General features: G+C 40.3%; 1 protein-coding gene across 1 annotated transcript; it reads right to left on the reverse strand.

Annotated features, from left to right (window-relative positions):
- Positions 1-625: 625 nt before the first annotated feature.
- On the reverse strand, positions 626-7,106 carry LOC132087363 (stromelysin-1-like). Its single transcript, XM_059493474.1, has 10 exons — positions 6,952-7,106; positions 6,559-6,803; positions 5,958-6,106; positions 5,733-5,864; positions 4,715-4,876; positions 4,079-4,298; positions 2,813-2,946; positions 2,102-2,261; positions 1,158-1,261; positions 626-968 (listed from the first exon to the last, which is right to left on the reverse strand). The coding sequence occupies exons 1-10, from the start codon at positions 7,054-7,056 to the stop codon at positions 868-870; spliced, it is 1,512 nt and encodes a 503-aa protein (XP_059349457.1). The 5' UTR covers positions 7,057-7,106; the 3' UTR covers positions 626-867.
- Between the last annotated feature and the right edge of the window lie 7,277 nt (positions 7,107-14,383).

The following is a 14,383-nucleotide window of genomic DNA, read 5'->3' on the forward strand; positions in this document are numbered from 1 at the left end:
GCTCTAGCAGGGAAATGGTTCTTGTTTCTGGTTTGTTGTCAAGCATTGTGAGTTGGACTGCCAGCCCTGACTCCATTTCCATGGCACATGGTTACAGCTCAGGAGGGCTAATCCATTGACTCCCTGCAACCCTGTGATCATATCTCCATCACTTCCCAACCTGCCTGCATGCTTCTTCCATCCCCAAACTGGACACTTATCCTTCTCTCTGGTTGCTCATGTCCTGCTGTACCAATGACTCTGTCCATTAAAACCACCCTCAGTGGCACTGGTCCTCTCAGCCACTGCCATGTTCCCACCTACCTGTCCCCACCCCTGCCTCTGTCCCTGTGCCAGGAGTCACAGCATGCCATAGACTCCAGTCTCTCCCTTCACACACTCTTGTGTAGGATCTCCTCTTACATTTTATGCCTCCCCCACATTGTTCCTGAGCACCTTGTTTCCCTCCTTTGTCACCTGGGCAATTTCTAATTGCCCGCCAGAACTGCCCCTCCACTTCTCTTTAACTTTCCCCTCACAGGCACTGAGCCCTGCTGAAAATGCTGATGGAACCTGGCACCACTCAGCTTGTGTGTGGCTGCAGCAGATGCCTTGTCTCCAGTGGACTGAATCAGAGCACAAGAACTGCTGAACTCAAGCAAAATACTTTATTTCTCAAAAACAACTTGATTAATAAATAGATGGAGAACCAAAATAAATTAAACTGTACATTAGGTTTTACATTTCAAAGGTTTTAAATTAGAATTGCCAAAGGCCATCATTTCAGACTCAGATGCACAGGAACAGGTTAATAACACTGTTTAAAATCAAGAAACATGAAAAGCTCTTTCTGGTACAAATATACTCCTGTATCATCACTTAATATTTCTAGCAATTAAACCAGCTGTTGCTTTTCATTATACGGATGAGTTTCTTCCTCTTGATGTCAACCTCATACTGGTTCGATCCATGGAAAAAGTAGAAATATCCTAGAATTGGAAGGAAAAAATATGGAAAAATTAATAGTTCAATTTTGCATACCTATTGTTACATGTTCACTATTTCCTTGGGTGACGTAAAAAATCAAACCAAAAATTTAATATATGTATTTAAACATACTTTTTTTGCCTTTGGCAGGTGGTCTTTGGGGTTTTTAAATTACATTTTAATTTATTTACCATTTTTCTGAAGGGCAGCATCAATTGGATGGCCGATCCCTTGGAAGTCAGCAGCTATTTTTCTTGGATAACCTCTTTCCATTGATTGATTATTTTCATTGAAACTAAATAAAGAAATTGTGTGGAAACAGAAAATAAGCATGTGACATTCAAAGTTGAAACCAGATGGATTTTTTACAAAATATGCCTACTCTCAGATGAAAATCCAGTACCTGCAATCTGTGACCTCACAGAGCTGTATAAATCCTGGCTATGTGAATATTTACATCTTTAGTACCCTAGGTAAGTCTGTTTTCAGAATATCAGATTAGAATATTTACTTTCATTCCCTGAGACTGACAATAAGGCTGAATGGGGCTTATACTGAGTAGTAATCTTAAATAATTAATCAAACAGAATTATTTTAATTTTACAGCCCACAATCTATGAAATGACCCCATAAGAGAAATGTAAACTTCAGGTGTAATAACACTCTTTCAAGATAGTATTACAGACTAATTATTAGGATCAGATTGCTGCTTAGCTAAATTATTTCTTAGGAAGTATATATTTTAGTCTCCTATAACTTTCTTGGTTTGTCATTTATAAACTTCACAGAGTACTTCTGCTTCTTAGTAATTACTGAATGAATACCTGACATGATGACAAACTCCACTCGATTTATATTTTTATACTACTTATAGTACATTGTATTTTTATACTAGCTCACACTACTTCTTAATGAACAAAAAAAACTCATCTGCCCCTTAATCACAGCCTGATAAGGGTAAGTGAACACTCAGGTGTAACAGACTGTTTTAAGAAAACACTTGAGTAATTGAGTTTCAGCTTTTAGTGGCTGAGAAGGCTGACAAAAAGAGGACATGATCTTCCTGTACAAATACATCACTTAATTAAAAAAGCTGTTTTGATTATGTCTTGTACAGAAGAGAGAAGAACCTTACCTCCAGTACTTGTTGCCAACAAAGAAATAGGTTCTCTTGGTACTTTGGTCGTGAACGGCTGCATCGATTTTCCCAACACTGCTGGGGAAGCCCAGGTTCTGGATGGGCTTGGGGAACCCTGGCTCTATTCTGTAGCCACTGACAGCCCAGTACTGGCCATCTGCAGGAAAACAGAAAACATTGTGAGGATTCTTGAGGAGTCTGATCTTCTTTTTGCCAAAGCCCCAGAGCTTTCTGTGTAGTAAATGCCAAAAACTGCACAGATGTCCAGCTGAGAACATTACCCAATTAGAACGCACAGAGGTCTGAATATCTCACAGCTGAAGGACTTTCTATTTTTTATAGTCATTAAGAGTATTATATACTCAATAACTAAAAGTCTATATTTTAGGTGTGTTTCATCTTTCAAAATGTATTTAGATAATGTAATGTAGGAATTAATTTTGTCTCAGGTATGGTCTTTGCTGTCACTGACCAAAGGAAGTCTATGTAGGACCATTGTGAAGCACCATTAGTTACTGACAATAACATAATTTGCAAAATTTAAATGGGTTTAAATATTAAGAATATCCTCTATTAGTGATAGCACTAGTGTTAGAGTTAATATGAATATTAGCATAATATACCTTCCATTATGATTAAATAATATTTAGTAGTATTGTTATAACTTCACATATGCATTAAAAAATGATGAAAATGTAAGAGAAGTACCTTTGAAAAATAGCACTCGATCCTTCTTGTCAACCTCATATGCAGCATCAAAGCCAGCTATCAGTGATGGCCAGAAGGAGAAGATGGTGTCATGCTCAATTTCTGAGAAATATGGACTTTTGCGCCAGACAAAGCTGTTAGAAACAAAACCAGCAGTGCTTCATTGTCTGTCATCTCATTAGGAGATCAAGGGCCCATAAATGTACTTGAAATCCTGCTGTCTGGGTGCTGGAACCAGTGTTCCCTATGAGGCAGAGACACCACCCCTTTTGGGATGCAGTCCTTCACTCTGCTCCCTCACAGACCTGTGCCCTTTGCTGCAGGCTGCTCTGAGGTCACAGAATAGTTGAGGTTGGAAGGGACCTCTGAAGCTCATCTTGTCCAACTCCTGGCTCAACCAGGAACACCTACAGCTGGTGGCCCAGTGGACTTCTGCATTTGCACCATAATGGTTTGTCCAAGACACCTTAGGATATCTGTGGCAGTGCTGACAATTGCAGCTTTCTCTTCATCATGACCCATGTAGGTGAGCACAGCTCATTTCAATTTGGTTGCAAAGGTTAAATAAAAATTCTTGAGAAACACATTAAAACCCAGGTTAAGAGAAAGAATTGCTCTTTCCCCCTCCTCCTTGAAAACTATTAAGCTACAATACTTCATATGTTTTAGAAGGAAAATCAGACCTACATCATCAAAGGAAGCTTGTTCAATCAAAAGACAACTACTAAGCCAAGAAGGGGGTGAAGCCCTGACCCTGCTGCTTGCTCTCACCAGGGTGGATGTGCCCAGCCAGCACCTCTCTACAAAGAGTGCCAGAGCGTGCCCAAAACAAGGCCACCCTGCAACAGCAGAGACTCTCTGCAGACAACACTGGTCTAGTGCAGAATCCTAGGTCAGAGTGACACTAAAAATCACCAGAGACGTTTTCCCCGGCTCCCTGGCCCACACACAGGATGGTGTGATGAAGACAGTGCTGCATGTAAAGCAGCTGCAGGCAGAGGAGTGACACTGGAATTATTCAGCCTTGCACAATTTTAATGGACATGGACAGTGATGTATGATGAATTAAAGCATTGTACTCATTACTAAACCATGTTACTCACCCAGCACAGGTGGGCTAGCAAAATTTTTCAAAGCTGCCTTAACACTTACAGAAAAAAAATATTTTCCTTCATAACCAAGGGAGGATAAATTCCTTGAACTGAACTTCGTGCTTTGCCTTTGTGAGTCTCACAAAAAGATGCTGCTGGAAATAAAAGCACTTACCCATCCTTGAAGAACACTGTTTCCCCACGGAGAGTCGTGACAGCGTCAAAAGTCAGATGAGGGTCACAGTCGTCTGGTCTTTGGGGTGGCTTGGATGGTGTCATTTCTGTTGGTTCTTCCCTGGGAGACATTGGAGTTGGTGCTTCTGCAGGTACCATTTCAGTTGGTTCTTGTGGGGGAAAAGCTGCTGTTGGAAGTGCAGGAGATTCCTTGGGGGGTCCTTTGGAAAATAAATAAGAGTGGAATTGGAAGGTGGATCAGAGCAGTTCATGTCACAGCATTTCAGGCAGTACGGTGTGAAGTCAAGTGTATATGCAGCTGTGCGCATACAAAACCACCCTTCTGTGGAAGATAAGAGAGTTTCATGCTACAGATGTGGGCTGTTCCTCTGGCATCACTGGGGAAAGGCTCTTGGACCTTTTGACTAATTGGAATAAATACAGTCTACAGATTCCATTTTGCAGTGTAGACTGTTAGCCACAAAAACCCCAAGAGATTTGCCCAAAAATAATAACAAGAAATAAAACCTCAGTATTTTTTTTTTGTAGTGGGAAGTTCAGTACATTTTATCTGCTGGGTAAAATTAATTATAAATTGTTATCCATCATTCACCAGAAAATGATGCTTCTTGCTTACCATAGAGGGCTTGAATGCCATCAATGTCATCCTGATGAAGTTGGTAGTTCCTCGTATCCGTGGCCATATATACAGGATACATCAAAGCACCGAAAACGTTGGAATGACTGAGACCTAGTGAGTGGCCCAGCTCATGAGCAGCAACAAGAAATAAGTTGTATCCTGCAAAAGATCCACACAAACGCAAAATAAATTTTTTGCTTGACAGCAGGATACAGGCGCTATTCTCTCATGTAGGGTATATCATTCACAGTCCTAAAAAAATGGGAAAATCTAACTATGCCCAAGTAAGAGCTCTCTGGCCTCCTGGAGAAGAAATGAGTTTTGAATCATAGACATTGATTTGTCACTGGAAAACCACTCTGGGAACAGTTTTTGCCCATATTGCAGAAATTTTCCAACAAATAATCAAGGTTTCTTTACTATTAATAACAATTGAAAAGCAGGTGAGAAGGTTTTAGTCACCTGATCAGATTTTGGGAATTGTAAATGACATGGAATTTGCTTGGTAACTACCTCACAAAACCAGTAACGTGTAACATAATCCCTGGACACTGCTGGAAACCAGAATAATTCCCTGCTATATTTAATTTTATTCACCAATTAATTCAAGATGTTTTTTCCTTTCTAGAAGTTAAAGATGAGCATGACTTTAAATCAGAAAAAAACCCAAACTGAAGCAAACAAACAAATGTGAGAGGTTATGTTGTTACTTTTAAGGTCATTATCTGAGGGTGAAAATTCCCTATCTTTTGAAGTCACAAGTACCCAACATTGCTAATCAATGCTAACTTAATTTACTCCACTGGAGCTGTAACTGCAGTCTGCATTAACTTCAAGGGACTGTTGCGACTGCATCCCAGATCAAAATATGCAGAACTGTTTTACTAAATTTTGCTGACATTTTACATCTCAGTAAATACTGGAACTACTGCCATGGGATATGTGACTTTACAGCATCTTCAAGACAACACTTTCTAATAAAATAACAGTCAACACAATATTTAAGTTTGCCTACCACCATAGGTCGTAAATTTGGTCCAGTTTTCATCTTCATCAAAATGGGCATCTCCTCCTATCCCACTGCCAGGGGCGTAAGCATGAGCCAGAGTTCCTCCTGGACCATCAAAGGAATAGAAGTCACCGTGAACTAAAAATAAGGGGGAAAAAAGGGATACTTTTCATTATCTTGCTAAGTAAATGTGACAAGTACTATGATTCCCTGACAACAGAGCTTCCTTACATCCAGCTGCAAAGGAAATCATTATATCTGCTTGACCTCCATAGACCCTGGTGAACCTCAGAGGGGTGACACTGCTCCAGAGCTGGAAGGCTCTTGCAATTGCTTCGTCTACATCAGCTTGCAGCATGTCTGGAGTGTAGTTCAGAATCCTGTGAATTAAAGGTGAAAGGAATTAAAAGCAACCAGATCATATGTGACTGGGACACATAGTATCAAGGTCAAATATTTTAATCTACAACTATTTACATGTCTCAAGTGGTTTATTTCCAAAATATTTGCTTACATGACAGATAAAGATTTCACAGTTTTCTTTTATACCTTTGAGAAACCCTAACATTTATACTCAGCTGTATTCTTTCTACCCACTGAGTATATTATTCAGTAGGCTATTAGCTAACTACTGTAAAGCCCTATTTTGGTATTCGCATCGCTGTTTGGTAGCCTGAATAGTTCCCACATTCCTATCTCTTTCATCCTGAATGGAGCTTTTATATGGAGGAATACAGAAATAAATAGTAAAGAACCTGTTTACATTACTTCTGCCTAGCATTCACAAAGCTTCCCAGAGGTGTGGAGAAAAATGTGCTCTAGTGTATGTTACCGATAGGTCACATCTTCTTTGGTCCACGTGGGGCTGCGTGGGAAGGCGCTGTATGAACGGATGTCTGGGATTCCACATCTAGGCTGCTTCATCATGTCCAGCGTCTTCTGATTCAGCTCCCCAGTCACCTCTAGCCCAAAGAATGACTGCATCTCTCGTATTTTGTCAGCCATGTGGTTGAGGTCCTTTGCTTTAAACAGAGAGTGTTTCTCTTCTTTAAAATCATAGAAGTTTTCAAGATACTTCTGATAGGGAAGAGAAAGCAACAGTTTAGAATATAAAACCTTCTTTTCAAGTGCAGAGATCTGGTAATAAAATACTCTACATTGCTAATAGACCACTATGTTCATTTTCTCAATAAATTATTTCATCAGTTCTGTCCATAGTCCTTACCTTGGCAAATTGCATATCTTCCTTTTCCTTTTCTGGAGCCACTGGAAAAGCAGAGGAGCATGTAAAATATAATAACTCAAGGAAAAGAAGGATCTTTGTCTTCATCTTTGTCTCCCTGTCCTACCAGCCCTTGCTAGAAGACCTCTCAATCTCTTTTTCCTCTGTCTAAGACACACCAGTGTTTCACTATTTATATCAGTGCTGTGCTTGCTAAAGTCAATAATGGCATGACTCAGCCTATAACATCCTCTGATTTTCCACAGAAACGCAGAAAACAAATTTGGGTTTAGAAGCGAGCAAACACATGACAGTTTACCTTGCCCAAAACCCCCTGATTTCGCAATCATATTATCGGACAGTATGTTGTTTTTTTCTTCATTCCTAAATTGGGCTGGACAAAAACTACCCCACTTTTTGGAGGTGCTGAAGTGACCTGGCTCTTTGTAGGGGTCAATAATCTGCAATTCCTCACAGTGCTTGAGGAGGAACCTCCAGAAACTGCCTTCAGTTTTCTCAAAGTCCTTGCATTCAGGACCTCAGCATACCAGGAAAAAAACCCTTTCTTTAGCCCATCTTGTACCTGACAATTTTTGTGACATAGCCAATTATACAAAAAACTAATTTTTCTTTTCTTGAACCTGACATCCCAGTATTGTTACAGAACCATTATTTGTGCTGCTACCTGGCCCATGTAATCATGTATCTATGGCCTCATCCCCTTTCTCCCCTCACACCACAAAGTCTCAACGGAGTACCCCATATCATATATCCTGGTCTGCATGTCCTATTAGCCAAGGGTGGTTTCACAACTAAAGAAGGAACAGAAGAAATCGCCCTACAGAACTACAGGCAGTTTTGGGATAAAAGGTCTTCAGCAGAACCTCTTAATAAACTTCTCCAACATCAGATGGGAGGTGATGAGGATTTGTGCCATACATTCCAAGCTTCCCATTTTGCCAGAAGTCCTACTTTCAGTTCCTATGACCTTTTCTGAACCTGGTGCACTGTGCCTCATGGAGGGATTGCAGAACCACTGTCACTTGGTGACTGTCACTCAGTGACTATTGACTGTCATTTCTGAGACATCCATCTTTGGAAACAGAATTCTCCTGTGTTGACTTAATACCCACATGCAAGTTCAAAAGGAGAAACATGAGCTAAAATTAGTCCACTTCTCTTTGAACATGAGAAAAATAAGAAAAAAGGAACCACTTCTCCAGTGAGAAAAAACATATTGGAGACTTCATAAAAACAATCCTAGCACCACAGCAGCTGAGCTCTGCAGTCTGCAAAGTGGCCTGGGGAAAGGCATGGCCGCCTTCCAAAGGAAACTGGTGTTGAACACATTGTGTGTGACCCAGGTCAGAGCCCAGGTCCCTGAACCACTGAGTGAAGTGGTACAAATGTTTATGTCTAAGGCTGCAGTAGGATGAGGGTGGCTTTGCCAATAGCCCCTGCTGCTGTGACAGGGTCCTCCTGCTCCTCCCAGCCTGCCCTGTGCTCTTGCTGTTTTCTTGTGCCCATCTGATACCAAATGTGTCCTCAATAAACCAATTCAGAGGGCTGAAGCTATAGGAAACAGCCCAGAAAAATAACCCAAATCCCACTAAAAATAGTTTGATGCTGAAGTTATCAAATGCACTGGTACCCTAAGAGATGTAAAGGGTCTCCATGAAGGAGGGGTAGGATATCATGGGTGGGAATAGTGGTGCAGGAAGGCTGAGAAGCTAGGACCTCTCCTTTGGCAGCAGCAGGGTTTCTCTCTGCTGGTCATGGAAGAGCATCCCAAGCTGCATTTGTAGGGTATGATGTTTGCATTTCCATATAGAACTCCAGACACAGCGGAGGGACATTTTAAACACTGTTTTTGTATCTCCGTGCCTGGCAGCAGCAGCTTGCATATGGCACTTATCCTCTGCTTTCAGCTGAATGTTTTGTAAACACCCTGTTTGCTGTGTCCAGGGGAGAATCTGTCAGAGCATGAGATGCAGCACACCCAGTTGGCAAATATTGCAGTGAGCCTTTTTGGATGTTTAGGAAGATTTTCTTTCTCTGTGACTTTTGCATGGCTGCCAATAGACATGTTGCATCTCCAGCTGTTGGTTTCTCCTTCCAGATCCCGTTGCCTACATGCTCTAGCTGATATTTGTGGAGTCCCTGGTGAGTGTTGGGAGAAAGAGCTGTACCTTGCCTTGGGTTTGGCAGCACAAGTGATGCAAATTCACTGCTGGGAAGTCTGCATGGCTCTGAGATGTGTGAGCAAGTGTGATATTTACACATGGATCCAAGAGATGACTTGCCTTCTTATTCTGAACCCTAAGATAGCAATCTTAGTGTTCAAACTAATGTGGGTATTCAGTCCCGGGTTTAAGTACTGCAGGATAAAAACAGAAGCTGTGTTGTGGCTTTAATCAAAAGTTTAAAGTGTTTGAAAATTACATTGCCAGGGGACACAGTGAAGTTTTACTTCAAAGTAGTTTTACTGAAGTTTTACTGGCAAAGACGCAGCTAGAATTTGAATGGAGTGAGCTGAGCTGATACCTCACATGGCACTCTTGCCTTACCTACAGGTCAACTCTTTGATGGGTTCTGCTTCAGGGGTGCCCAGAATCACTTAAATAAAGCAGGTCAGATGCCTGTTTCATGCCTTGGTCCCATAAGTAAAGAGATGCTGATATTCCCATCCCAGTCCTGGGAAGTCGATCCCTCCTTTGCCCTGAAGTCGCTGTTTTCCTTCTGCTGGGCTGGAGACCATGTAGATGTCAGGGGTGACTTGCCAGCTTATGCAGCAGTGAAGCAGCCAGAATGGGTCCAGGAATACTGCTCATTTCTTCCCTCAGCTCATCAGCACTCAGACTCATTCGTCCCATATCGCCAGCAGTTAACCACACACTCGGGGACAAGAGTGGGTGCTTTCCCAGGAAGACCCCTGCAGCAGAACAGAGCATTTCACTGAAAGCCTGCCAACATCATAATATTCTTCCACCACAGAACTGTTTGTCCTCTGGCAGTGCAATCTGTGTTATCCTGTGGGGTCTAGTCCAAGTGCCAGGGTTTTTAGAGGATTTGTCAAACTTCTACCTGGGAATTCTGCCATTTCTTTTTCTTTTTTTTTTTTTTTTTTCTTCTATGGAGATTTCATCCAGAAATGTCATTCCAGTTCTGCTTGGCTTGTTTGACTTATGGAAAGAAGTAGAAGGATAGAAGGATACTTAACACAGTCGTGTAAACAATTGTCATTAACTCTACAAACAACAGCAAATTAAGTCAAAAGAAGCTTAAACTAATAACATACACAGACACACACACACACTATAATTTCACCTCCTAAACTTTTTAGAAGGATCTGTAGATGTCTTCTTTTCCACCTCCCCTTCACTCACGCTGTTTCTAAACTCTCCCTACTTGTGCTAAACATGCAGGATGTGTTATAAAGGTCTTGGACGTGCCTGGACATGGAAGAAGCTGCTGGTTTCTTTCACTTGAACAGAATTGGGAAATAAATCCATACAAAGAGATTCTGGGACTTGAGGAACAATAACTGAACAGAAAAAAGACTTAAGCCCTTTACATTATGAGCCAGTCTTTAATAAATAACAGCTGGATCATAGCATGTAAGTGGTTGGGGGAAGTAGGCAAGAAGAAAATTTGTGATGTGGAAAAAGGAAGGTCCGCTATTTAAAGACTCAGAAAAAACAGAGAGTATTTACTGAAAATGAAACTTTCAGTCTCTTTCTGCAAGACAGTATTGTGAGAGTATTGAAGCTGAGCCTGAAAAAGGAATTGACTTGAATTCCATGATTTTTCCTGTATATCCATATACTTCCATTTATCAGTGGAATCTCTTCATCCTGCTTTTCTAATATACAGCTTCTAATAGTAATAATATCTCTCACTTTTCTACTTCATCTAAGCATTTTGTCCAAGTTTCATTGCAAACTGAGAGATAGCATGTAGAAGTAGACTCAATAGCTGATCTTAATTACATAGGAATTTGGAGATTTTTGATGTCGGTATCCTTGAGTATTATTAGCAATATCAAAGGTGAAATCACTTCCGTATTTGTATTTTGTATATAAACAAGTTTCTTAAGCTGCATGTCATTTCCTCTCAGCAATGTCTGACTTGGTAGCTTAGAGGGCAAGGTCACTGAGTGATTGCATTGGTGTTATATTATCCATCAGTGAATAAGAGGTGTGACAGAATCCAATGCCCAAGAACTCTGGGGTTTGCAGGAGCTAAACTGGAATATGAAAGTTGGAAATAATAGCACCCTTATTTCATATGTGGCAATGTAGTGGGGTCATACTCAGAATTTGGACATGGCCTGAGCAATAGGCATGACAGGAAGCACTGTGGCTGTGATACACAATTAATTCACTGTTTCCTCTTTACCATTCTGGCCCCTATGACACTCAGGCTGTCACACCAAACCATTGAAGTAAATGAAATGTGGGCAGGATCCTGCCTTTCCTTCTGAAGGGGATGGCCAGTAAAATGTTGCAGTACTCTCTCCTTCCAAGCACAGTCTTTTATGGTCAAGGACCTGTGGGATTCTTATTCTCTTGTAAAGGATATGAATAAGCTGCCAGATCTCTGGTTGTTTATTAAGGTGATGGGTTTTTAGACTCAAGAAGATTTACTGTAGTTTTTTGGTTGTGTAGAGAAGAAGAAAGTCCACAGAAGATGATTTCTGATGTGTGGTTGGTCATCCCATCTCTTTAAAACTGCTTAATCAGTTGACTTTGCTAAGTCCATTAGCCGTATTTTTAATATATTATATGCTAATGTTATATGAACTCCACTGCAATGCTTTGAACCAAATATTAGGAAGAGATAGGGAACTTTGCCATGTAAAGAATCTCCTAACTTTTCTGGAATTCCTTTTCATGTGGACTGGAAAAAGTTGAAAGCATTTACAATTTGACTTGGCAGCCCTTAGATATTTAGCCAGCTCACTATTGATGCATGAAACAAAAGACACTGCCATAAGAAGCCTGAGTTCTCTGTCCAAAGAAAGACCTGAGGAAGGGGAGTGAGTGAGGAAGCACTCTAGGAAACAGTCTGCCATCCTGCTCTCATATGTCATGGTCTGTCGTGGTATGAGAATAATTTGAAAATTATGTAATCAACTACTGGCAGTCATTTTATGTAGAAGTCCACATTGATCCTTAAATAGCTGCCAGTAGAACATGAGTACCAAATATAAACTTTACCCTGATTACTTACCTCCTTTATCTGGAGACCAAAATCATTTGTGCAATCAATCCTTTCTCTGTTTTGATGAATAAAATGGTGATACCCACCTTGGAGTCATGTCTGCTCAGAGGAAACCCGACAAAGGTTTCACTTAGCAGAAGGAGATCTTTGAACAATGTGATGAATAGGGAAATCTTTAGATGCTAGCGTAGAAGATCAGGGTGTAATTTAGCAGCTATGTAATAAAATTGACAATGAAATGTTTTAGTGATGTTCTAGGACAAGAATCCACAGAGCAGAGGGCAATTGCTAAATATAAGAAGCCAAAAGAATTGTATACAAATTGTACGTCTAAAAGATGAAAAATATTTATTTAGTTTAAACTCTTGTAAAAAAAAGGCTAGTCAACATCGCAAACCACTTCTTTAAAGATGCTGACTAGTGAAGTTGCTGTTATTGTGCATTTGTGGAAATGCTAAGCTCAAAGTAAGTAATTTACTTTCTACATCTCTTTTACTCTTGCGTACAAAAGCATATTCCTATTTTGAATACCAGTTCAAGTAATCAAATGCCACAGTTAACACATTAAATTGCCTTGGAAAATAATTTCAAAATGTTTCTTGACTAAAAAAGAGATGCATTTAATAAATATTGCAAGTATTAAATTTGCAATCCATTTAATTTATATGGAAAAAAATTACCTTGAACATATGATTCTTGTAGTTAACAAAGAACCAATTGTGATTTCAAGAATGCAGAGTCAGGACGAAGTACAGATATGAAATTACTAACTAATATGTCAGTAAGACACTTTCCAGCAGTGTCTTTCTCCAGCTCACCACTATGTGCCGGCACAGGGATTGCTGAATATCTAGCTGAGGTATTCAAATGATACCTCACCCAAGATAAGTTGAGCTGTAAAACCTTTGCAACTTTAATTGCTAATTAAATTCAAGTGATCTGAGTGAAGTGTGTCAGGGAGGGACGTGCTCTGCTGTGGAGCAGAGGAAGAGGCTTCTGGGTAGCATTTTCTCCAGCTGTTACTGCTGAGGATGGCACATGGGCCAAGCTTGCATGTGCAGTCATGAACATGGACAGGGATTAAGTTTCAGATAATAAATTGAAATATTTTTTCATGCTCACAATGTTCTCAAGGAATTGGACTCACATGACTTAATTGGAGATGATTATCCAGTGGCCTCCAGCTAATTAAAAAAAACACAAGACAGGCTCATCAGGATGTTGCTTCACTACAGTTTTGTAAGACTTGATCACAGCCTTTTTTCTCCAAAATGCCCTGGGATATTACTTCACATGCTAAAGACGTGCTAAACTGTACCCAGATTTAAAAGAAGTTCTTCAGGTGTAAGTGAACAGAAGGAAGTGCTGTGGGTTGTCATGGAGTTTGAGGAATTAAGTAATAGGCAGCTGTGTAATTCAGAATGATTTTTCCCTAGATCGTGCATTTACAAGACACACAGGGCTTGTCAGTGCATCTCCTCTGCCCTTCCTGTAAACACTTCATCACAAGCCCACTATGGTTTCCAGCTCATAGGTGAACTTCTTGCAGAGGAAGGCACTTCATCCAGGGTACCATGTACTCTCTCAGTAGCTAGCTGGGGTGAACTAAGGGAAGCTTACACAATGTCTTTGACAGATGTGCTGGACCCCAAATCACGCAGCTGTGCTCAATGCCAAAACCCTCAGCATCAGCACACACACCATTAGGGCACATCATTAGCTCCCTCCCAGTCACTACCCACTGTCCACAGGTCAAAACTTGTCTTTCTCTTTTTTTTCCAGTGATAACTATATTATTTCTTTTCCCCGGGAAATTTTGGTTTGCCTTACCTGTATCTTAGTAACAGTTTCCTCAGCCCCACATATGGCAACCATCTTTCCCTACAGACATTACATAAGACACCTGTAACTAAACTATAAAAAAAAATCTCATATTGCATTCAATTCTAAAGTCATCTGCTTCTCTTTCAAACCTCCAAAAAATTATTTTTACTGGCATGAACATTTTACTATCTAGTAAGAGTTTCTTTTTTTCTATGCAATTTAGCAAATAGATACCTGCAACATCAAAACATTGTTAGGAGATTCAGTTTAATTAATAGTACAAATGTCAAAAGGCCATGGGGAATAGGCTGTGGGTTTTTGAATATACTTTACAAATTTATTTTTTTCATAATTTATGTTCTTGAAGCAGTTACTGATCTTTGGACTT

The sequence above is a fragment of the Ammospiza nelsoni genome, chromosome 2 (assembly GCF_027579445.1).
Source record: "Ammospiza nelsoni isolate bAmmNel1 chromosome 2, bAmmNel1.pri, whole genome shotgun sequence".
Lineage (NCBI taxonomy): Eukaryota > Metazoa > Chordata > Aves > Passeriformes > Passerellidae > Ammospiza > Ammospiza nelsoni.